The sequence below is a fragment of the Patiria miniata genome, unplaced genomic scaffold (genome assembly GCF_015706575.1).
Source record: "Patiria miniata isolate m_02_andy unplaced genomic scaffold, ASM1570657v1 HiC_scaffold_20, whole genome shotgun sequence".
Taxonomy (NCBI): domain Eukaryota; kingdom Metazoa; phylum Echinodermata; class Asteroidea; order Valvatida; family Asterinidae; genus Patiria; species Patiria miniata.
In genome coordinates this window covers 25,451,866-25,475,822 of record NW_024037059.1, presented here as the reverse complement: position 1 = coordinate 25,475,822, position 23,957 = coordinate 25,451,866, and the positions used below count along the sequence as shown (strand labels likewise).

At 39.4% G+C, this 23,957-nt stretch overlaps 2 protein-coding genes and 1 non-coding gene across 8 annotated transcripts in view; 1 reads left to right on the top strand and 2 right to left on the bottom strand.

Moving 5' to 3' along the window:
* Window positions 1-110: 110 nt before the first annotated feature.
* LOC119729331 (putative hydroxypyruvate isomerase) lies at window positions 111-7,776 on the top strand. The gene is made up of 8 exons (XM_038201955.1): window positions 111-479; window positions 2,197-2,308; window positions 2,828-2,948; window positions 4,383-4,461; window positions 5,236-5,285; window positions 5,818-5,887; window positions 6,117-6,254; window positions 7,079-7,776. The coding sequence occupies exons 1-8, from the start codon at window positions 284-286 to the stop codon at window positions 7,120-7,122; spliced, it is 810 nt and encodes a 269-aa protein (XP_038057883.1). The 5' UTR covers window positions 111-283; the 3' UTR covers window positions 7,123-7,776.
* Window positions 6,846-6,918, bottom strand: Trnat-cgu. Its single transcript has one exon. It is a non-coding gene; the product is annotated as a tRNA-Thr (tRNA).
* A 6,947-nt stretch (window positions 7,777-14,723) lies between the features above and the next one.
* LOC119728313 (transcription factor RFX3-like) overlaps window positions 14,724-23,957 on the bottom strand; it is a 30,784-nt gene continuing 21,550 nt past the window's right edge. For all 6 annotated transcript variants that reach the window (XM_038200506.1, XM_038200507.1, XM_038200502.1 and 3 more), the window contains exons 9-14: window positions 23,162-23,313; window positions 21,798-21,895; window positions 20,263-20,412; window positions 19,176-19,384; window positions 18,229-18,377; window positions 14,724-16,759 (exon numbers count right to left, since the gene is read on the bottom strand). In XM_038200506.1, coding sequence (XP_038056434.1) covers window positions 16,605-16,759; window positions 18,229-18,377; window positions 19,176-19,384; window positions 20,263-20,412; window positions 21,798-21,895; window positions 23,162-23,313 — 913 coding nt within the window. In that variant the 3' untranslated portion in view covers window positions 14,724-16,604. The remainder of the gene's footprint in view (window positions 16,760-18,228; window positions 18,378-19,175; window positions 19,385-20,262; window positions 20,413-21,797; window positions 21,896-23,161; window positions 23,314-23,957) is intronic.

Here is a 23,957-nt window from a genome sequence, read left to right as displayed (position 1 = left end):
CACGAAGTGAATTTTGTATGTCCTGTTATTTATGAAATAAAATAATAAATTATATTCTAAAATTAAGTAATTAAAAAACAAACTTTCCTCCAATGGGGTTCAAAGTTCAATAATCAGCTGTTTGTTTGTTTACAAAAAAAATGGGAGGACCTCCCCCTCGACGTTTCGTCTGCTCGTCTGTCTCGAAACCAAATTGTCACTAATTGTCAAATGCTACATTTTGACCTCTCGAATACGTTGGCCTACTTTTGCCAGATTTATTTCAATTTCTACCATTTCAAAAATGCCTCTAAAGTTTGCCGCCAACTTGTCCATGCTGTTCAAAGAGATTCCCGACTTGGCTGAGAGATACTCGGCCGCGAAGCGAGCGGGTTTCCAGGCGGTGGAAGTCAGCTTCCCGTACGAGTGCCCGGTCGAGAAGCTCGTCGAGGTTAAAGAGAAGGAAGGGATGCAACAGGTTTTAATCAACTCTTTTCCAGGTGAAGAATTGGGGCCTTTAATCAGGCTAGATGAAATGTTCAGTTTTGCATCCGAAATTTTTTGGGCAAAGCAAGTTGAGGCGTTTCTATTTTTCATTTTTCATTATCAGTGTACTCAGTGATTATTCATCAAATTAATTTATTTGTTAATTCTTTCTTCAAGTTAGGGGGATAATCATGTAGTTTTAGGACACTTATATTTGGAAAAAATGTTGCAACCTGACGCCACTTCACTTCAGCGGTTGTGTACAAAGTCTATGGAGAGTCAAGAATTTTGTATAGTATTTCCTAACAAAATTGGAAATGTTTCTCAGTCCCATATTCATGTCTTATCATCATTTTTTTCAATAACTGACCTTCATTAAGATGATAAATGAACAAAAAAGTGGCGTCAGGTTGCAACATTCCCTGATCATTTTACAAGTTCTGTTTTTAAATCAAAAACCCGGTTTCAGATGACTTTAGCTCTACTGTCCGAGTGCAGCACTTGAACTAGTACGGAGGGCACCGCAGTTCCAGCACTCCATTCAGTAGAGCTAAGATGACTTTTAATACATTTCAATGGCAGTTTTGACATTGTGTCATACTCATTGGGATACATTTTAAGTACACATTTTGAAATATTTACAACTATATTTGTTTTGAAGTGGCTGTTGGGTAATAGTGACTAAGTAATACTATTAAGGTTACTTTTTGTGACATTTGTAGGTGATAGGTAGGTTGTAGGTGGAAGCAAATCTAAAGTATTACATTCTTTGTAATGGCCTTCTAGCATGTCTAGTTGGGCACCATGTATAAAAAAAAACCAGTATCATAAATGCTTGATGCTTGATGTGTAGACTCCTAAAAAGCACATTGCTTGTCCAAGGAGAAGTCGAGGTGACTCAAGCTGTGCAGTTGTGCAGGTGCGGTATAGATACAAGTGCAAGTGTGGCAGTGCCAAGTTTTACTTGTGTATTTTGATAGTGTATTAAATAGGAGTAGCTCCCCTTAGAAAAAGAAAATCATTTTAGTTGAAGTTTAGATGCCCCCCCCCCCTTTGTTGGTAGTGTGACCCCCTGTTTGTTTACTTAAGCCCACATGTTCCCCCTATAAAAGCTGCCACATGGTCAAGTCACACTTCAGTTCAGTCAGCAGACCAGCAGACAATAGACATACATGATATATTTTCCTCCTAACTGGAGTGCCTGTTCTGCTTGAAGTTATAGTCTGTTGCCGAGTCATTTGCTTTGACTTTATTCCTGCTTGAGTGTTCTTTGAAAGATCCACTATTCACACTGTGTTGGTTTTAGATTTTAGGGTTTAAGTCTCAATTTCTTGGGGTTTTTTTTGGTTTTAGTCTTTGGTTTTTAAGTTTTATTCTTTGCTTTTAGTTTCTGGTTTTTGGTTTAAGGTTCTTGTGAATAAATTCTTTTTGGTCCTTTTTTTGTTCGAAATCTAGAATTCGTCTCTGGTCTCTATTAATTCAATTTCCTCGCGACTTTTCCCTTCAAAGATCCTGAGTTTAGTTTAGTTTTGTTAGTTCATCCCCATAGAGTCTTAGTTTGTGCGAGTTCCCCAAGTGTGTCATTTTTCACGGTTACACAAGTAAAAACATCCTCACTTCTTAGAGTTACTTGAAGGGAACTGTAAGTCTTTATACAGTCTTGTCCATCTTATTTTGTTTTGTGCTTCTTGTGGTGGTAAAATTGTGTGGCCTATGTTTGTTTTTCCTAAGGTGATGTAAAAGCCGGAGATCTTGGTCTGGCAGCTGTCCCAGGCCGAGAGACGGAATTTCAAGAGACTCTGGAATTGTCCATTAAATACTGCACAGCATTGAAATGCAACAGGTAGAGCACTTTGCAAGATCTAGATGGACCGAGAGAAATCACGGCTTTTGTGCACATCAAGCTAAAAAATTGGCCAAACACACTCTGTGAAATATTGCTTCAATAGTTGTCTGAAAATTTAGGACTCTCAATACACTGTGTTTTGTATGACAGTCCCAAAACTTAAGGTATTGAAAACGTGTCAGCACGTGCGCGCGCTTCACCGATCAAAAAAACCGAATTACTGACGGAAAATTAATTTCCAAAGATGCATCTTTAGATGTATTGTTGGAAAGGCCTTCTTTCATTGATTTCCTTAAAATGACAGCTTGCCAGAAAGAATAATTTCACAGGGAGTTGAGTCCCATTACTATCTTTAAACCAAGTATGCTTTTCAACAAATGATGGACTGTACCTTTAATTTATACATACCAGTCCATGTCTCCTTTACTACAGTTTATGCAATATGCAGTACTTGTGACAGTCTAGTTAGTGCTCCCAAATTTAAGATCTTATAAATCTCACATCTATTTTTATCAGGATGCATGTCATGGCAGGCGTGACACCAGACTGCACAGAGGGTGACAGGCCAGCACTGCTGAGAAAAATGGAAGAAACTTTTCTGTCCAATCTCAAGTATGCGGCAGAAAGACTCAGTAAGGTAAAAGCAACAAATAAACAAAAACAAAAACAAAACAAAAACACAAACAAACAAACAAAAATGAACCCTACTTTTGGTGTAGTATAAAAACAGCAATGTGCCTTCTAAAATTATTGAAACTAGTGCAGGGCCCGTCAAAAAAAATGCACCTGTTCGGTAGGTGCAATTTCAAACTGCTCATATCATGCAAACAACACCCATGATTCAAATGTGTTGTTTTCACAGGTTAAACTCACACTCATAGGTTGAGCGCACTTTGTACATGTCGCCAGGCCATCCCCGGCACTGATATTCACCCATACTGGACAATAGTATCGCCCTACAGTAAGGGTTACTTAGTCGACCGCCTACACAGTGATGGTTGCTCAGTCGACTGCAAAATGCATGTGCCCGTGTAGCCACTCACGAACGTGTACATACGGAAACATGGTATTCAGTGCTATTCACCCATACTGGACAATGGTATCGCCCTTCAAGGCATGTGCCCCATGATGTGCCTGTTCTTTTTCCATTGTTGCGTCATATAATTATTAAGCACGCGCGCTTTTGCTCAAACATGACGTAAACAATTGAAAAGGACTGCGCGTGTTCTAAGCTATAATCTGCCACGTTGAGGCTCAGAAAATGCTGCTTTTTTCAGCTTTTTCGAGAACCGCTCGTCCAAACAACTTCCAACTTGACACTGCACATTCTGCTATCCGGAGCAATACACCCGCCGATTTTCAACTTCATACGGTGCCCGGTTCTGGAGATAATCAGAGATAGACAGACAGACAGACAGACAGACAGACAGACAGACAGACAGACAGACAGAGATTCCTGGAATTGTAGTATAGATGAGGTCATTGTTATATTGGCAGACATTAAAGTTTTCTCCTCAGAGAAAACTAATGTCTGCAAATTTTTCACTTTTGAATGAGACATTGAACAAAAAATCCGCCTTTGTTCAGTTATGGGCTATTTTAATGTACACATTTTTTATTTATACAGTGTTTATTTTTAAAAAAAAATATGTCGGTGAAGGGCAAAACCCAATATTGAATTTTCTTGTCGTGCCGTTTTTTAGTTTTACCCTGAAAATAAATTTTGTTTTAAAAATGTTATTTTTTACTTTTGAATGAGACATATTGAAAAAAAAAATCTGCCCGTATTCAGTTATGGAAAATTGAATGTACACATTTCTGATTTATTTTTAATTAATATAATTCAGGAGTAATGGGTACAAATGCCACCCAAAATGAAAGTGTATTTTCAGAGGGTTGAAAATGTCCAAAATGAACAAAAGTAACCTTTTTACATTTAAATAAAACATACAGATTGGAAATTTTAATACCAAAAAAAACCAAATTGAATATGTTGAAGATCATTGGTAGAACAACTTTAATGAAAAATTAAATTGATGATTTCTCAATGTTTTTGTTTACCTATTTTTAGGATGGAATCTTGGCACTCATTGAACCAATCAACACAGTTGTATCCAGACCGGGGTACTTCCTCAGTCGACAAGACCAAGGTTTGCGAATCGTTAACTCATTTCTGGGTTGTTGTTTTTTTATTAAAGTTTATTTATTTTTTTACAGATTAATTGACTCTGAAGTCATTGCAAATTTAAAGTATAGAATATCTTAAAAGTACAATACGAGACTATGCAAGTCTAGTAAAGTTGGTCACAGACCAGTTTTAAAGGTAACATACAACATTTGCAAACATCAAAAACAAAAATACAAAATTATGATGAATACCTTACTGGACTGTAAGTGAAGAATAGTCTCAAGCATCCTGTGAATTCATGGCACCTGATGTGCTGTCACATTCCAGAAAAAGTGGAATTTTTGTATCATTTTCCAACGATGGTTGGCCAACCATTGTTGGAAAAACTGATTTTTTTTCTTCTAGTGATACTGCCCCTCAATTTACCAAATTTAGTTAGTCCACATTTTGTTTACAATCGGTTACACATCTGTGAACAAGTGCAAGCTAGCTAGTCTGGTTCCCTGACCTGACAATTCCCTGGTCAGGGAACCAGACTACAAGAACAATATATTTTTCTTTGTTTTTCCAGCATCTGTGATCACAAAACTTTAAACTGGTCAGCGTAACAATATTTGCTGCAAAATACTAACCCCCAAATCTATTCATTTTTGAAAATTACGGCAAAAGCAAAATGTTGCAGTTGTTCTTTTGCACGCTTGGCTTGTATGCATGTATATTGTATGTTCTTTTGTTTGTTTAATTATTAATGTATGATTAAATTCATTGAATATATTGTGTTGAACTTTTCTGTTAGGTGTTGAAATTATCAAAAAGGTTGGCCATCCAAACTTGAAGTTGCAAATGGTGAGTGCTTGTTAGCTATACCCCCCCCCCCCCCCCCCCCCCCCCCCCGTCAAGTCCGGTTAATACAAACTCACCCAGACCTAGCCAAATGGTTTTTATATCTGAATTTTGTGTTTTGTAACCCCGTAGCATGATTTACAAGGAACCATACCCATCCTGGCAAATTCCAACATCATATGGGAAACTGTACACACATATTTCTGACTTAACCCAATGTAAAGTAACTGTCAGTTTAGGGGTATTGTACCCATCTTGACAGATTTCAACAAAACATGCCGTTGCGGTTTGATGGGTTGAGTTCTGTTAGGGTCAAAAGGAGCACTGGTCCCATTCATTGTGCATAGAAATGCACAGTTGGGACCGAGGATTATGTTCACTATAAGCAGAATTTTGTTGCAAGAGGGTGTGTATTAATAACAAAGTGAATTATTCACAATTTTGACATGTGATAAAAACATACCATATGTATGCAGATTTCAATTTGTGTGATGTTTATATATTTGATTTGCCTTCATTTGTGACTAATCCTCAGGACTTATTCCATGTCCAAATGATGCAAGGAAACATCACCAACACCATCAAAGAATTCTTCCCTTACATCGGTAAGACTTAACAAAATGAAAACACAAGGTCCTCTCATAGAAGGAGAGCCTTACCCTTAGTAAAAGTTTCAGTACAAAATGTCCGAAATAAAAATCTTACATTGGAAGGTTGTACATATGATGTTCCCGGGTTAATTTGTACACAGAATACAAATCTGTTAATCAGCGAGTCATACCACTTGAAGCTGTCCATATTTGTATTGTCTTTGTTGGTTGGTTTATTTTGTAGGTCACATGCAAATGGCCCAGGTTCCCCATCGGAATGAACCCAGTGCAGATGGTGAAGTGAACTATGGTTTCATTCTTTCTTACCTCGAGAGCCTTGGATATGACGGCTGGATGGGTGCTGAATACATGCCAGCTCATGGTAGGAGTGTGCTTATTTTCTTAAATAGTTGGTTTTATTTTACTGAGTCGGCCTTGATAGTAAATTTTATGAATCACTTTTACTATTAAAGATCAAAGTTTACATCATTATTACCCCCGCTCGATCATCAGACTGCCCAAAAAAGATCTCTCTGGAGGGTGTATCAGAATTCTCGTAATTTATGAACATTCTCAAATTCAATTATAGAATTGATGAGCCCAAACATTTTTCTTTCTTGAGTGAAGTTTTTGTTGGATTCGGTGCAATGAAGGCGAAGTATCCTGCCTGAGGACACACACCTCAACTCCATTGACTAAATTCAAACCCACAATCTGCAGATTTTTTCCATGCAATCTTGAGTTCACGTTAAAGGCCACAGCACTCTCTTGCAGGGACCTGAACAATTTTTTTGAACCAGACACTTTTCTACTGCACTTGTACAAATCTGGTTGTAAAATCATATTCATCACAACAGCATGTCAATAATCATATTCAATCAAGCTAAAAGATAACGTCTGACTGAACATGGAACACAACCCTCTTCCTTGCTCTATCAAGACCTGAATAATTTTCAAAGTTGAACAAAGAATTTGACTGGAACAGGGTTTGAACCTGCCTCCTCCGGATGACGATTCCAGTGCTCTACCAACTGAGCCATCCAGTCCTATGTTGGGGGATCCCCACTTTGTTCAAGGGGCGCTAGTCAGAAGCCATGGACTGAATAAGTAAGGTTCAAATAAATATCCTTTTATTTTTGCTTTAAAAAAATGTCACCCCTATTTTTAACAGAGTTTGGTTTTCTTTTTGTTCACTTACGGTTGCAGGAAAAACGGAGGACACGCTGGCATGGCTAGAGAAGTACAGATGATGGAAGAGCTCTCGGCTTGGGTTGGGTGCTGTCACTTGCTAAAAAATGTACATTCATGAATTACATGTATATCCAAAGACCAACAACACAAAATGAGCCTCAAATCACAAATTGTCATATTGCAGCACAGTGGGACAAACAGGCATGCAACTGGGAATTTAGAAGAAAAAACAAGGAAATTCCAAACCACACAAGACTTTGTACAATATTTTTGTAATGGCATTCATGAGAAGTAGAAAACAAGGAAATTTGCGGATCGGAGGATAAGTTGAATGCCTGGACAAAGCCAAATTTTTGTAATTTTCTTATGTGAGCCTCTATCCATACATCCTCCTTTATCTTTTCCAATGGTCACTTAATTCTGGATGAGGAGCAGAAACATTTGTGAGTGGCTTAATCGTCCTAAGGGCTCCGTGTGCAGACAACAGAGGGCGCTTTTTTAACCACTTTCAAGAGCCCAGTGGGACACACTGCATGTGCGTACTGGTTCGCGCACATATATTGCGCGAAGTACACAAGACTAATTTTTTTCGAATCTGCACAAAGCCAAAGTGTCTACACACGAGTGTTAGATATTGTCGGAAATGCGCTCCAATGTCTCTCGCAGTGGTCTCCCCCAACTCTCCCTTTCTTACTGTTGATGGCTACTTGTGCACCGAGACCATAGGTTTGCGTATGAATTGCCTGGTTTATTCGTCGTACTAGGAATGCATTGCAACTGCCAACAAGGTGTATAGACTCCGTGCACAAGTACCCCCTCCATGGTTACAGAGAGGTATTGGGAGGAACCGTGGACATTGCAATGGGAGACATAATTGTATGCATTGGGGCCATACACCTACAGCTCGCTCTCAAAAAGCCCTATCTCTATTGTTCCTTGCCAAAATCTGTACAGGCTTCCTAAGCTTATAGTGGGGCAGATACGGGAAATATTTGGGGGAATTGCGCCTTTGATAATACAAGCATGGCATTTGGCTTGGCACACAGTATGTCCTAAGAAAGATATTTGGCTATCCGCTCCAATCACAAGTACCCCCCTCACCGGCAAAGAAAGTACAGTTGGGGGTGACCGACCGACGCCATCTTGCCTAACTGCAATTCATTTGCCGCGAAGCGTGGCCACTGCGTGTACATAGTACAAATCCCCTGGTGTACGTGCCACACAAGGAACAGTGTGCGTCAACCAGCGAAATGTCCCACTCATTAGATGTCGTTGCTGGGTAAAAGAGCGCCCTCTTTTGCTGGCGCACAGAGCCCATAGGGCCGTTGCAGATTTGTCCTTTGAAAAAATATAGGTACAATTACAAGAAATTTTCAAAATTTTCAAAATGGCTGCCATTGCTTTTTATTCTACCTATATTTATTTCAAAGGACAAATCTGCGATGGCCCTATAGCCAAATATCTTTCTCATGACATACTCTGACTGTGTGCCAAATGCCATGCTTGTATTAACAAAGGCACAATCCTGTCACCTATCTGTCATACGTTATGATGTGTGTACACATACAGGGTGAGTAAAAAAAACGAAACCCAAATGTCGGGACCATTGTTTTAGTGAAGTTCTGCATGTAGCACTTTCAAAATCTAGGATATAAAAGCCCAATTCATAAGCTTTCTTTTAGTACAAGAATCATTCAAATCACTGATGTACTTTTCAAGTTACGGAATTTTAAACACAACGGCCATTTTAAGGTTCTGTCCACGGATCACAAAAAATTCAGTGTTCTTTAAGCAAAACGAACAAGTCACATAAGGATGTGTGTGAATTGTTTTCATTTTGCCGAAAGAACACACACCTTGTTTGTGATCCGTGGATAGAACTTTAAAACGGTGGTTGTGATTAAAACTCCGTAACTTGAAAAGTACATGAGTGATTTAGATGATTCTTGTACTAAAGGAAAACGTATGAATTGGGCTTTCATATCGCAGATTTTGAAAGTGCTACATGCAGAACTTCACTAAAACAATGGTCCCGATATTTGTGTTTCGTTTGTTTTTACTCACCCTGAATACACTCTAATGCAAAATATCTCTTAAAATCATATGATTACAGCGGTTTTCTAGTTTCAATGAAAGCTGCTCCGCCACTTTTTATTTTCTCACCTTACACTTGTTCTCCCATCAGTATTTCATTTGTTTTATTTTACAATCACATAATGTTCACATACTAACATTAACGTCGACAAGAAGGCTGTGGAAATTCATTAAGCATGTCATATTTTTTGTCTTTCGAGTTTTATGGAACATCATGGAATTAAACAGTTCATGTTTATAACTGATCTATAGGCACTGACAATATAATCGTGAGCAGTTGCATAAAAACAAATCTCATTTGTATAAACAATTATGAAAGCCGTTTTGAGGAGAAAACCTACTTTTTTCTAACCATCTTGAGAGACAAAAAACTCAAATCAAATTTTAAATAAATGAAATTACATGTATAACACTTTTTGTGATAAAGTTTTACTAATGTCCCGTACAGCAATTTTACTGACGGCAATTGGAGCATGGTAGAATTTCAGGTTAAACATCGTAGTGGAATAAAAACAACTTCTATAAAAAGTCCTTTCATATTGGAAAAGTGCGAATGGGTGGACCATAGAATTGTGTGGGTGCAATGTTTACGGACTGTTGGAGGCTTATTCACATGAAATGAGTATACTTTTATTTGAGTTACACAAGACCCTCAGAATCTTTGGTTCAGTTTTCATGTATGCAAGGATTTAAAAAAATATTGATTAACCTGGATTTCTTTTGAAGACGAAGTCATGTGAAAAATTCAAGGGAAACACCTACAGCACAGTTCCCTATTTATTTTTCAAGAGTAGTATGGCCTTGTAAAAGAGGTCGGAAGTCGGAGGGGGAAAAAAAGGTGTGCTTATTAGTTCATGAACATCACACAAAAGTGGAGGCGACATCAAAAGTACTTGTGGTATTTTTGTCATGCTTCAATTCAAAGCATGCGGCTACATCAAAGTTGAACACAGCTTTATAGCCTGGTTAGTTGTTAACTGACACGGAGGATGCCTATTGCATGGTGGGTGAACATCAATTGAATCAGCCCACATCGACTCGGGGAGACTAGAAAGGAATTCCAAGGCAAGCAATTCCTGAAGGAAGTGCAATGTTCCTGATGGAGCCTATTAAACCACGGTTTTTTAAATGAATTACCAGAGAAATTATCGAATACTCCTACTCTGTAATGTAATGTATTTGAAAAATACATATTTACAAGGTGGTGCAAAAAGAAGGAAACCCACTTTTGACGGCAATTTTAACCTACTTGTTGAGCATATTTCAAAAATTCAATGAAATGATATTTAAATATTGATCTTTAAACATAAGTGACGAAAAAAATGATTGCAAATATTTTTGTACTTTTTTTGTTTGCCCCTTAATAATGATCTTTTGGTACTAATCATATATGCAGTGTGTTCATCTGTCCACAAAGCGTTGTTTGATAACTTTTAAAAACTCTTCGCTGCTTTGTACGATTCAATTACATGCCAAAGTGATCTCAACTTTACTTTGAAAACGTTCAACTGTTTTCGTGGGAATTTTTTTTTAAATTTGTGATGCGATTCACAAAGTGATCATCACTTTTAAAACTATTCACTCCCGTTAGGTTTTTTTCCTTTTGGGGGGGGGGGGGGGTTTAATAACAAACATTCAACCGAAATTATGGGGAGATGAAAACTGACGGCTCACCTTTTCTCGACATTTGCATTTAACCAATAAACACGGGGAAAAAAGTAAACCTATACAAAAACTCCAGGAGAATCTTTGAGACACTTTGTACATTTAAAAAAGAAAACTACACATATTAACAGCATTCACTGCAAGTAGATATAATAAAAAGTGGAACCAAAATATCAATAATCACTCAAAATTTCATAAAATCCATATATATGTAAACAAACCTCTGTACATTATTATCTGTAATTCATAATTTCAACACATGGATGCACGCTTCTCAAAAAACACTTTCTGCACAGAAATATTAACATTGTCTAAATAAAAAGCCCACTGAACTTCACAAAGTATCGTTTGGGAAAACACATGTACATAAACCTAGTGAGATGACGTCTTAATACAAAACAAATTATACAGTCCACAGCAAACCAGTATTCCGATAAAGCCAAACATTTACAGAACAAAACCGCCAAAGTAATGGTATAAAAAATCACACACAGGTTTAAATGCAGTTTCTTTTTATCTGATTTCAAACTACATTTACTAACTACCAGATCTGGCTGACAAATGGCACATCGAAAATTCAACGATGCTTAAAAAAATATCACTAATGATATTTCCAAGCCGTCTTCATTCAAGTAACTATTTCATCACAGGACCTTTGAACATACACTGGCCAGTTGGAAAGATGAGGTATGTAGCTTATTACCTCTTTAAAGCAAACTGCAAACGCTGCCGACGTCCATGCACATAAAGTTAGAATTGTTATGGTGTGTGTCGACATTATAGTGCTTGTCCCCAAAACTGCTACAGATTGATTGCATTAAGCAGACATATTTGAGGTGTGTTATGCCATGTTGAAGGTAATATATACAACATTTGCTTTTGCTGTAATTTTCAGAAACAGATGGATTTGGGGGTTCTGACCTGTTTAAAGTTGTGTGTTCATATATGCTGGAAAAACCAAGGGGAAAAAAAATGCTTTACTTTTAGTCTGGTTCCCCGACCCTACTTCAGACGAAATGTAGCAATTTATAGACGTTGGGGAATAAGACTAGCTTGCTTGCTTACACCTGTTCACGATGTGTAACTGATTGCAAACAAAATGTGGACTAATTAAATTTGGTAAATTGGGGCAGTATTTGAAAAAGTCAGTTTTTTTTCCAACGATGGTCGGCTGACCATCTTTGGAAATTCCAAAAATTCCACTATTAAAATACAAAAATTCCCTATTCTTGAAAATGACAGCACACCAGGTGCCACGATTTCACAGGATGCTTGAGACTATTATTCACTTACAGTCCAGTAAGGTTTTTTATAGTAATTTGGAAGTTTTTGTTTTTTGATGTTTGCAAATGTTGTATAGTACCTTTAACAATTAACTACTGATCTAATCACGCGTATACCTCTGTTGAACAAAAGCCCACACCTCAAATATGGCTGCAGTGCAAACAGTCTATCTGGTCGCTTGCTGAACATGATGGTGGGAGGATTGTTCTTATCATTTTCAAACTAATTCACAGCCTAAAAACTATTGACAGGATTTCCAATGCAATTGACAACAAACTTCTTGCTGCTAATCACATTGTAAAAAGTTACCATGGTCATTTCTGATTTCCAAGACAATGCTTTCCACTTATTTGGGTATTTGTTTTGCAGCAAAGACACGTTTTATCTACATAGGGATATATTTACAATAACAGCTGTTGTTCCCATCAAAACCATTGTACGACGGGGATTTTCCAAATCAAGAATAATATACAATAACAAACCATTTTCATTATACTCAATTTCTTATTTACAAATGTATAAATTTGGGATATTTCATACATCAATCAAAAAAGCATTCAGAAATAATATCTATAACTATAGTCCCTACTTATTACAGATTTCATGTACATACCTCCAAAAAACGTTAACCAACTGAAATGACATTGCTTTAAATAATATCTACTTGTTAGGCCAAAAAAAAAAATAGTCGGTCTCTGGTCAGACCAAAGTTCCGGAACTGATGCGGCGACACGTCTTTTTTGTTGTTTTTTTTTGGCTTTTTTTTTTTTTTTTAAGCATGGATTTTACAGACAAGGTGGGTACTATTTTTTGCTTTTTTGTGTCCTCATATAGGCCTACATTGGTGTCCTCCATAATTTGCCTTGGTGCGGTTTCCCCATTCCTTGGTACAAAAATTTCAGAAGTTGCGGCAATAGAGGGTGCTGTTGTAGCTACTGCTGACAATTTGAAGGAAAAAAAAGGTTGACATGCATGATTAAGATCGACGCGCACGCTGACCAGAGACCGACTATATATTTTTTTTGGCCTTACATCAGTATTTTGAGATTACAAAATAACTTTTACACTGGAATGTAACAATGACACCAGAAGGGCACTTGGTTATAAATATTTGAGGACTGACTAGAAATGCTTGCTACCAAAATTCAATAAAAACAAGTCAGGTGTGTTTACAAACACAAATGCCCCGCAACCGTGACTGTTTCCATGACATAACACCACTCTTACATCAACTTACATGTACCTTGGTCAAATGGAACGTTCATTGACAGCATTAGTGTCTTCTGTAGGTTTTATATGAATTAATCCCTAATCCCTATGATCTCAGAATAAATACAAGATTTCTATTGTTTTAGCCACTGTGACCTTGACCCTTGACCTTTTGACCCCCAATGCGATAGGCTTCTTAGGATTGCCAAGGACAATCCACAAACCAAATTTGAAATTCATATGTAAAGTATTTCTCAAGTTATCGCGCTGACAAAATTTCTATTGTTTCAGCCACTGTGACCTTGACCCTTGACCTTTTGGCCCCAAATGCAAAAGGCTTCTTAGAATTGCCAAGGACAATCCACAAACCAAATTTGAAGTTCATATGTAAAGTATTTCTCAAGTTATTGCGCTGACAAAATTTCTATTGTTTCAGCCACTGTGACCTTGACCCTTGACCTTTCGGCCCCAAATGCAAAAGGCTTCTTAGGATTACCAAGGACAATCCACAAACCAAATTTGAAGTTCATATGTAAAGTATTTCTCAAGTTATCGCGCTGACAAAATTTCTATTGTTTCAGCCACTGTGACCTTGACCCTTGACCTTTTGGCCCCAAATGCAAAAGGCTTCTTAGGATTACCAAGGACAATCCACAAACCAAATTTGAAGTTCATATGTAAAGTATTTCTCAAGTTATCGCGCTGACAAGATTTGTCCGGACACACACACACACACGTGTGTAAATGCCGGCAATCGTGGACGCCCCATTGTCCCTAATCCTCTTTCCTTTGTTTGTACTCTAACTTTTTAGCGACAGCTCTCATTGGTTTTGTACACGATTTGAGATCGTGGACGTTCGGTCAATCGTGGACGTATTGTTTGCGCCCCAATTCTTTTGTCCTACGTCCACGATTGCCGGTGTTTACACACGCCCACACACCCACCCACCCACACACACACCCACCCACCCACCCACGGAAGGACAAGGCGGAAACAGTATGCCCCTTCGGCTTCGCCGCGGGGCATAAAAATACTGCTACCTCAGCTGATGCACGTAAGCTGTTCGCGTCTTGGCCACTTGTTCACATGGTCAAGTTGGCTATGAAATGCAACTTGATAAATCTTTCAAAATTGGGTTTTGCCCTTCACCGACGTATTTTCTAAAAACAGTAGCGAAACTATTTTTTTTACAAAGCGTACTCGGGTAGGACTCAAACCCACGACCTTCTGCTTACTAGTGCAGACATCTTACCACTCGACCACTGAGCTTGCCGGGGTCAGCTGGCTGGTTTGAACCTGATATAGCAGCTGGTATCGCTACCAAGCTATTTCTTAGATGGAATTTGCATCAGTGAGATGTAAGTTCAATATTGGGTTTTGCCCTTCAGCATTCTTCTTCTTTTTTTAAAAAGCTTCTCACTGAAGAATATCGGCTGCTTGTGATATACCATAACAAGATCTTGGAGGAAAACATTAATTCACTTTGGTTTATTTTAGGAAGCCTCTTTTGGAGCAGACCATGATTTATATAATTATGTGAAAGCTTTGTGAAGTAAGAGCAAGTTCGGGCGCTAACTACAGTTAACCTTAGTTTGACAAACTTCGCTCGAACGAAGGATGGTTAGACTACTCTAGTCAACTATTTGGAACCAGAGCCTGGGGTACGGTTGCGTCGCTGGCTACCAATAGACACCGGCATCATAAAGCACAACAGGAAACCAGGAGTTTTGACAACGGTTTGACTTGAGGCGTTTGCACTTCGCTATTAGTGAGCAGGCATACGTTACGTCACAAATCAACCACTAGTCGACTAATGGTCTTCGCCCGGACTTGATCGATACTGATATCGAAATCTGTACCGACCAATGCATCACGACAATGGGACACATCTCATGCGTGCGTAAGACTGGGCATTGTATGGTACACAGGGTGGAGTACAAATTGTTTTTCTATTGAAGACTCTCCTATTAGGTAAGATCAAACTGTGGTCTAGGATATATTATGGTTTTAACAGAACCTAGTGCCATACAAAGTTTCACAGACATGTACTTTTATATTTGGTAAATTAATGCCACAAAAGTAGGAGTTGTTTTGTCAAAAACCTGAACTGCAATAGGAAACAAACTATGCATGTATCAGAACAGTAAAAAATAATGACTGGCCATATTAACTTATGGGTAACTACATACTACATGTTCAAAAAAGGAACATTTTAAATTATACATTTACTACATCATGCAGGCCATACATATAGCCATACAGGTTTTTAAACATGAGAAGCATTGTACTGAAGGTTTTTTTTCCATACTTCTTTACGATTCTACAAAGTTCTGATGAAAAGTGAAAGAATATTAACCCATTAGCGCTTGTAGTTGTACTACATTGTATTACCCTGTGTTTATTCCCAGCTGAATCCAAAAACTATAGAGAGCTCGAACGGTTTGGGGCGGTACAAGGAGTAACAGGCGGGGCGGTTTGGGGCAGTACTGGGAGTAACAGGCGGGGTGGTTTGGGGGTGGTACTGGGATAAACAGTCGGGGTGGTTTGGGGTGGTTGTGGGAGTAACAGACATAACGGTTTAGGGTGGTACAGGGAGTAACAGGCAGGGTGGTTTGTGGTGGTACAGGGAGTAACAGGCAGGGAAGTTTGGGGTGGTACAGGGAGCAACAGGCAGGGAAGTTTGGGCTGGTACAGGGAGCAACAGGCGGGGTGGTTTGTGGTGGTACAGGGAGTAACAGGCAGGGAAGTTTGGGGTGGTACAGGGAGTAACAGGCGGGGCGGTTTGGGTAAGTACAGGGAGAAGAAGGCAGGGCGGTTTGGGGCTGTACAGGGAGTAACAGGCAGGGTGGTTTGGGCGGTACAGGGAGTAACAGGCAGGGTGGTTTGGGCCGGTCCTGGGAGTAGAAGGCAGGGCGGTTTGGGGCGATTTGGGGCTGTACAGGGACCAATGGGTTAACAGACTTCTGCAAAGATTCAGGGCGACTGATTACGCATCCGTTTCAAAAGCAAGTCACCAAGATCAGTTCATTGCATCTCAGTTTGACGGGCTTTACAGAGAAAAACATACATGAAATTGTAATCTTTAAAGGAAAACAGCAATGAAGGAAGGGACAGAATCTACTGTGGTGCCAATGAGTACCTCACGCGAAGTAAAGGCGTAACTTCCTCCCATACGAAAAAAAAAATGTGCCAGAACATCGCCAATACACGCAGTGAGCTGACTCAATAAATAAATTATGTACCTGTAGGGTTTTGTGAGGGGTCTACTATAGCACACACGACTGGCTCTCATTTGCTGTTGACTACTTTGACGACTGAGTTTACGGCTGATGTGGTGGGGATGTTGACAATGATGGTGTTGGTGTTGCCGGCGGTGGTGTTGATGTTGTTGGTGGTTGGCAGTGAGTTGTTCATGGCCAGTTCAGCCGAGGCGTCTACCTTGTCTGAAAGATAGAACAAACACAGCAGTCAGAGATGAAACTGGCTTATGGAGAAAACAAATCCTAAAGGGCCCATGCAATGTAATCTTTTTAATGCAATCCTTGAAAATGCACCTCAATGTTCCATTTAACCTTATTTTCAATTTGCGTTTTACCATTTAAAAGGGTATTTTGGTGCCTTAAAGCTATAGTCCATCATTTGCAGCCATCTGAAAAGTAACTGGCGTAATTATTGTTGAAAAACAAACTTGGTTGAAAGATAGTAAGGGAACTAAACTCCCTGAGAAATTTTTCTTTCTGGGAAGCTGTCATTTTGAAGTAATCAACGAAAGAAGGCATTTCCAACGGTGATTCTTACGAAGCACCGTAGGAAAATTTAAATTAGTAGTTCGTTTTGTTATTCAGCGCAGCGCGCACAAGTATTGGAACGACGCACACGCGCGCGCGGTTGTTATAATTCGTTGGATCAGTGCGCGACGTCGCGTATAGCTGCAAATTCAAAACAATTCAAAACATGATTCAGTAACTTTTGATTGGAAATTGAGATCTTAGAATGCTGTTTTTCTCGGAATGTACAGCTGAAGCTTAGCTGAAACTTCATCAGGTTAGTTGCTCAGTATCCTTCATTAGATTTTGAACTCTTTTGTTGCTTCAAACGAACAAAATGCACAAATTACAAATGATGGACTGTAGCTTTAATGGTTTTGATGCTAATGCCAATTTCCATATTCATGAGCAAAACTGTGATGTCATTCCGGGCAGAAACCTCAATGTTACAGCTATTTCAACTATAAAAGTTGCTAGAAATTTTGATGTTTTGCTGTCACAAGTTTTCTTTTCGTTGGTGATTCGTTGCTGTGTCAGTACATGGCAGTAACCCAATGAGCAAACCTTTCTCACAAGTGTTTTCAATGAGCAAACTTTGGATTAGTAAGATTTGAGGCTTTGCATGGTGGAGATACTAAATAATGAAAGGTTTGCGGAAACACCATGTGCGAAGAATTTCTCAACTAAGAGAATGGTTCTGAAAAGAACCAGAGGTATAAACTCTACGTTCCGGTCAGTATGCTCTGACCGTCTTCAGGAGAGAACAAAAAACCCAATAAACTGAACAGTGTCTTCCTGAAATGACATCACAGCAACAGCGCCCTCAGTTGCCTGGAAAAAAATTGGACATTTTGAAATGTTTAAAGAAGTGCACTTTTCAATAAAAGTAACCAGAGGGATATCAAAAAGTTTTCATACAATTAATAGGAGTAGCAAGTTGCACAAAATGTTTTCTTAAGAAAGATTCATCGCATGCACCCTTTAAAAAGGCATAAAAGGAGCCTACTTCTATCAATATTTTTTAAGCGTTGCATTTTGCACAACTAAATCTGACATCTTTACAGCATTTACAGTAATTGCGAAACGTCGTTTTCAATCCGATGTCAGTTTTTTTTCGATACAACTTTGCAAATTTTTGGGCTTACCCATTACAGCAATAGGGGTTTCTCCCGTCGCCGCTGCTACTCTGTGCTCAATCAGGTAGAACATGAACTCGTCGTACAGCAAGCGTATCAAATGGAACGACCCAAAGCTGGCGGCACTGCGGAGTGTGAGGTCACGTATCACCATGGAGCTGCAAGAGAATGAAATGAGAACTCAGAATTAATACGAGTGGATTACACAACATGACTGTTCTTGGAAACAGCGCAACTAACAAGATGATGTATCATCAAATACATACCGAGCTGGCTGGTCACGCTTAATATATTTTATAATCACCATTTGTATGATTAATTCGCTGTGGTGCCCGCTGCTATATCAGATTTGCACCAGCCAGCCAACCCCGGAAAGCTTGGTGGTTGAGTGGTAAGTTGCATGCACTGGTAAGCAGGAGTTTGGGGTTGAGTCCCACCTGAGCAAGCTTGTGAATGTTTTCTTACAAGCCCTCGGGCAACACTGAGTATACAGTGTTTATAAAATTTTGGGTGAACGGCAAAAAGAAACAATACTGAATTGACATTTTATAATACAATTATTTTGATCTAGAACCTGGGTAAATGAGGGAAGAATCCAAAATATAACCAGCGCTAACTTGAGGTTGAACCCCAAGGTACCCTGTAAAACCCTGTAAAACCACATAAAAAAGCCTGAGGTGAAACTCGAGATATTTCTGCATTCTCCCCTAACTTTACCAAACTAAGTGGCGTTATCAGATTTAAGTTTGCCCAGTTGCTATCAGCACTATGTTAGAGCCATAAACTAATCATTGGGGATTGCCCTTGAATTCTAGCCATCTTTTCAATTTTTTTGTCTTGTATGGATCTAACTTTAACAAAGTGGTCACTTGTTGACAAACCAAAGATTGTACCATAACACTTTTACCAGGACTAGTTTTGAATTTTGGACGAACATCGCAAACACAAACCCTCACCTGTAAAATGACCACTTCAGCAAGAACTGCCGCGCTGCCTTGGCAAAGTTTGGGGAGTTCTCATGGGGTTCCAGGACCTCGGTCACCACACCCTCCAGCCAGGCAGCCCACTGCTCCAGGGAGTTCTGGTCCTGTAGGGTCGACTTGAAATCCTGCTCCAAACGCTGGACCATCTGGTCATCGCATTGACACACCCAGGATGCCTGCTCCTGGTGGGAGTAGGGGGAAGGGAGGAGATGACAAGAGCACATATTGTCTGAAAACTGGACAAACCTCACAACACTAATTACATTATGGGTTCTGTGCCACCAGTAGATGGCACTTTGACTGCTTTCGACAGCCTTAAACTGCCCGCAGGTCAACCTTGAGACAACAAAAATCAGGCGGCGACTGACTTCTCAGGATCAAGCTGCACCTGAGCCACAACCGTCGGAAACAAATCAGTCTTCGATTTTTGGCGACCCGAGTGTAATTAAGACAACATTGAGACGATCCCAATCAATCTGTACTAAACAAAAACAGTCACAAGAGTAGGAACATTTCCACTTGTACGTGGTCCAGGCGGGAATCAATCGCAGTCGTCCTGAGTTAATTTACGACGTTCTGCGCGCATCAACATCATCCTTTTTCATTGTGTAGCCAATCAGCACACTACACAGGCGCTCGGCATAATGCGCCACATCATGCAGCATGCGCCAGGCACTGCCGATCTCCATATAAGGAGATTGTTTGCTACTACTCGAGAGAGGCACATACCATACCGTAGCTAGAGGGGTGTTTAAAAACATTCTTCCAATTATTTTCAGTTTCTGTTGAGCTGCCACTTTAACTGTACTTTATGTACAAGGCTGCTGCAAAGTGACAAAGTCACATCTCCTACTATTTCAAAAACATGATAAGAAAAGGCGGACGGACACCATAAAGGAGTGAATATGAAAGATGTTTGCGGAGAACCAGGCTCTGGCGCTCAACTGCAATGAATAGAGGAGACTGGCTTCCAGATTGTCAGCACAGCGTCCCATTCAACTCTTTGCTGGAGTTACGGTATCAAGGCAAAAAGGCAAGGCAAGATTCAAGGAGCACCAACCTGTACATTGGCAAAGTCTACTCTGTTGAGGTCGCTCAGCATCTGGTTGATCTGTGATGTGTTCTGCAGCACGGCTCTCGCAGCCTGTGCTAAGTGATTGAGGGAGGTGTAACGACGGAGGGTCTGAGCAAAGGCGGTCACGGCACCCACCTGAAAGCATCACAAGGCCATTCATTCATTAACATCAATAATCAAGGCAGGCCACACATTTTGAATTTTGTTCCAGTATAGATAGTTCTAGTCTGTGGCTTAAAGGTAGAGTATGTCATTTGCAGCAATCAAAAAGTAGGCCTAACTGACTAATTGAAAAGCATACTTGGTTTAATGGCACTAAACTCCCTGTGAAATTATTCTTTCTGGCACACCATCATTTTAAGATAACAATAAAAGAAGGCCATTTCAAAAGATGTGTCCAAAGATGCATCTTTGAAAATTCCGTTAGTAGTTCGTTTTCAATTCAGCGGAGCCTTGAATGGGTGTGTGCAAGCATTGGCACGACGCACACGCGTGTGTGATTGCTATAATTCTCGGTTCAGTGTGCGACATCGCGTAGCTGCAAACGGCAGAATGAGAACGTGTCCGGGATGCTGATTTTGGGCGCAATTCCAAACATGACTCGGTAAATTTTGAATTGAAATCGAGATCTTAGAATATTGTTTTCTCAGAATACACAACAATCACTGAGCTAAAACTTCATCAGGTTGGTTGTTAAGCACCCTTCTGCACAAAATCTTAAGTAAGGCCAAAAAAAAAAAAATAGTCGGTCTCTGGTCAGACTGAAGTTCCGGAATTGATGCGTTGTTTTGGGGTTCTTTTGGTGGCTTTTTTTTTCAAGCTTGTATTGAACAGACAAGGTGGGTACTATTTTGCTTTTTTTTGTGTCCTCATTATACATTGGTGTCCTCCATAATTTGCCTTGGTGCCCTTTATCATTTGCCTTGGTGCAATTTCCCCATTCCTTGGTGCTCCTTGGTACAAAAATTTGAGGAGGCGCAGCAATAGAAGGCGCTGTTGTAGCTTCCGTGTTAATTTGAAGGAAAAAAAAAGGTTGACGGGCATGATTAAAATCGACGCGCGCGCTGACCAGAGACCGAGTATTTTTTTTTTTTTGGCCTAACGTGCGTAACATCTAACTCTTGGCAGCAAAAGCACAGTACATACTGTACATATTTAGAAAACAGAGAAAACACATGCATGATTTTTGAGTCATTTTTTTAGAGAATTTTGTTTCCATTGCTAATGAATGTTACCACCTTCATCTGAATGATACCACCTAAGACGGAGAAATTTCACAGGATATTTGGTACCATCCCTATGTTCTATTTGAGCAATTTTTTCCCCATTAAATCAGTAGATCCGGTTTTTATAGTAAAATCACTGTTCATACATGTCTCTTATTTTGAAAATAATACAAAAGTTCAAATTGACAATTCACTTCAAATGACACTTCCCTGTTTTAAAAATTAATATTCACATTTACACTTGTAAGAGCACTTCACAAAATCAGTGACTTTCTTCTTCTTTTTTCTTCTTACCTTAAGACCGATCATGTCTTGTGGGATACCAGTCATACTGTTCTTCAACCAGGTCTCTAACGTTTTCGCAAAGTTGCGAATAGCTTGTGTCAAGGCACCTGAAAAATAGGAACCATGCAATTCAATTTCAATATCGTTATCAGGTCTATGAGCAATGTGCAGTCGATTAACCCTCACTCCTTAAGGTGATTTACTAGGAACCTTCCTCATCCTTGCAAATCCCAACACCATATGTGATGCAATCAAGCTAGTCGTTTGTCGGGAATTTTTATGTGGAGATACAGGCCAAAATAGAGCCACTAAATCACATCACTTCATCACATCTCTTGGAGTTCCGACTTCCATAATTTTTGAACTAAAGATGGTACCAGCATGCGGTTTTCACAGCAGTAATGCTGAGATTGTGCTCTTTTGAAATCTGTAATAAAAAAATTTGACCAGGGTCGACAAACGACTCATGTAGCTTGATCGCATCACATGTGGTAAACTGTGCTCAAAAAACAGTTGGACTCTGTTTATTTGTGGTATGCCTAATCCCACATAAAAGCTCAGTCAGTTTACTAGTGCAGTACTCATCCTAACAGATTCCAACAAACCCTTGTGTTGGAGTTTGGCTGCTTGGGGATCATTAGGTAAAAATGTCTGTATTATCAATCAAAATTCTGTTTCATGATTTAAAAAGAGGCTCACTTTTCCTGGTTACGTTAATTGTGCGGTTAAATTTAAATCTTATACAAAGTCACTTCCACTTCTCAGTCATGTTATGCACGATGGTTATTTAGATTTTGTGAACTGGTGACATGCAAATGGCATACAGGGTGAGTAAAAAAAAAACGAAGCCCAAATGTTTGGACCATTGTTTTAGGGAGATTCTACATGTAGCACTTTCAAAATCTAGGATATGAAAGCCCAATTCATAAGCTTTCTTTCAGTACAAGCATCATTCAAATCACTCATGCACTTTTCAAATTACAGAATTTTAAACACAACCACCATTTTAAGGTTCTGTCCACGGATCACCAAAAAGGTGTGCGTTCTTTCAGCAAAACGAAAACAATTCACACACATCCTTATGTGATTTGTTTGAAAGAACACTGAACTTTTTTGCGATCCATGGACAGAACCTTGAAACGGTGGTTGTGTTTAAAATTCCGTAACTTGAAAAGTACATGAGTGATTTGAATGATTCTTGTACTAAAAGAAAGCTTATGAATTGGGCTTTCATATCCTAGAATTTGAAAATGCTACATGCAGAACTTCCCTAAAACAATGGTCCCAACATTTGGGTTTCGTTTTTTTTTAATCACCCTGTTCATGTGTAATTCAGAACTTCAACAATAATGGTACCACAGGGACGTGCTTACTTGGTATTGGCCGTAGCACGTCCGGTATTAGGACCTCCACCAATCCCTGGTACAGTACGTGGTCGTAGTGTTTCACATACTCTTGGACTGGATTGCTCTGGCATAAGGAGGCCAGCTTGGCTTTGGGAAGTCTTTTCTCGACGTCTACCTCACTGAAAAATAACATTCCAGATTGAGTAACATAATACATGTTAAAATCTCTGAGTAGAGCGTGTGTCTTAGTATACAAATATTGAGTGGCTCAGATTGAAATGGGAGGAATATTAATTATCGCAAGGTGAAATCTGGACTTTTCCATTTCACGAGGGGAAGCCGAGTGAAGTGGAAAAGTCCAGATTTTACCGAGCGATAATATTCCTCCCATTTCACCATTTAAAGCCACTCAATATTTGTTTTATATAACTGACATAAAGAACCTTGTCATTTGATATATATTTGAACTTTTATTTCACTACAAAATTGATGGGAAATGTATTTCTCTCTTCCAAACCACCCTTCACAAAAATATTTGAACCCCACTCTGTAGCGCTGGCTCTTTGGAACAATATACGCAACGCTGAACGCGCACACCAGCATCCCTTTACACACAAATGCCGCGTCTTGGAACAAGGATGATCCTAACTGTTCAATAGTATTTCCCACTCCCCATGGGCGGATAGTACTTTTTGAGACCCGGCGTGAATGGGAGTAATAACGAATGTCACGTGATGTGAGTTCCACCAATCAAATGACAAGGATCTGTATATTGGTTATATAATCTTAACTATGACTAAATCACATTACATTCCTCTTAACT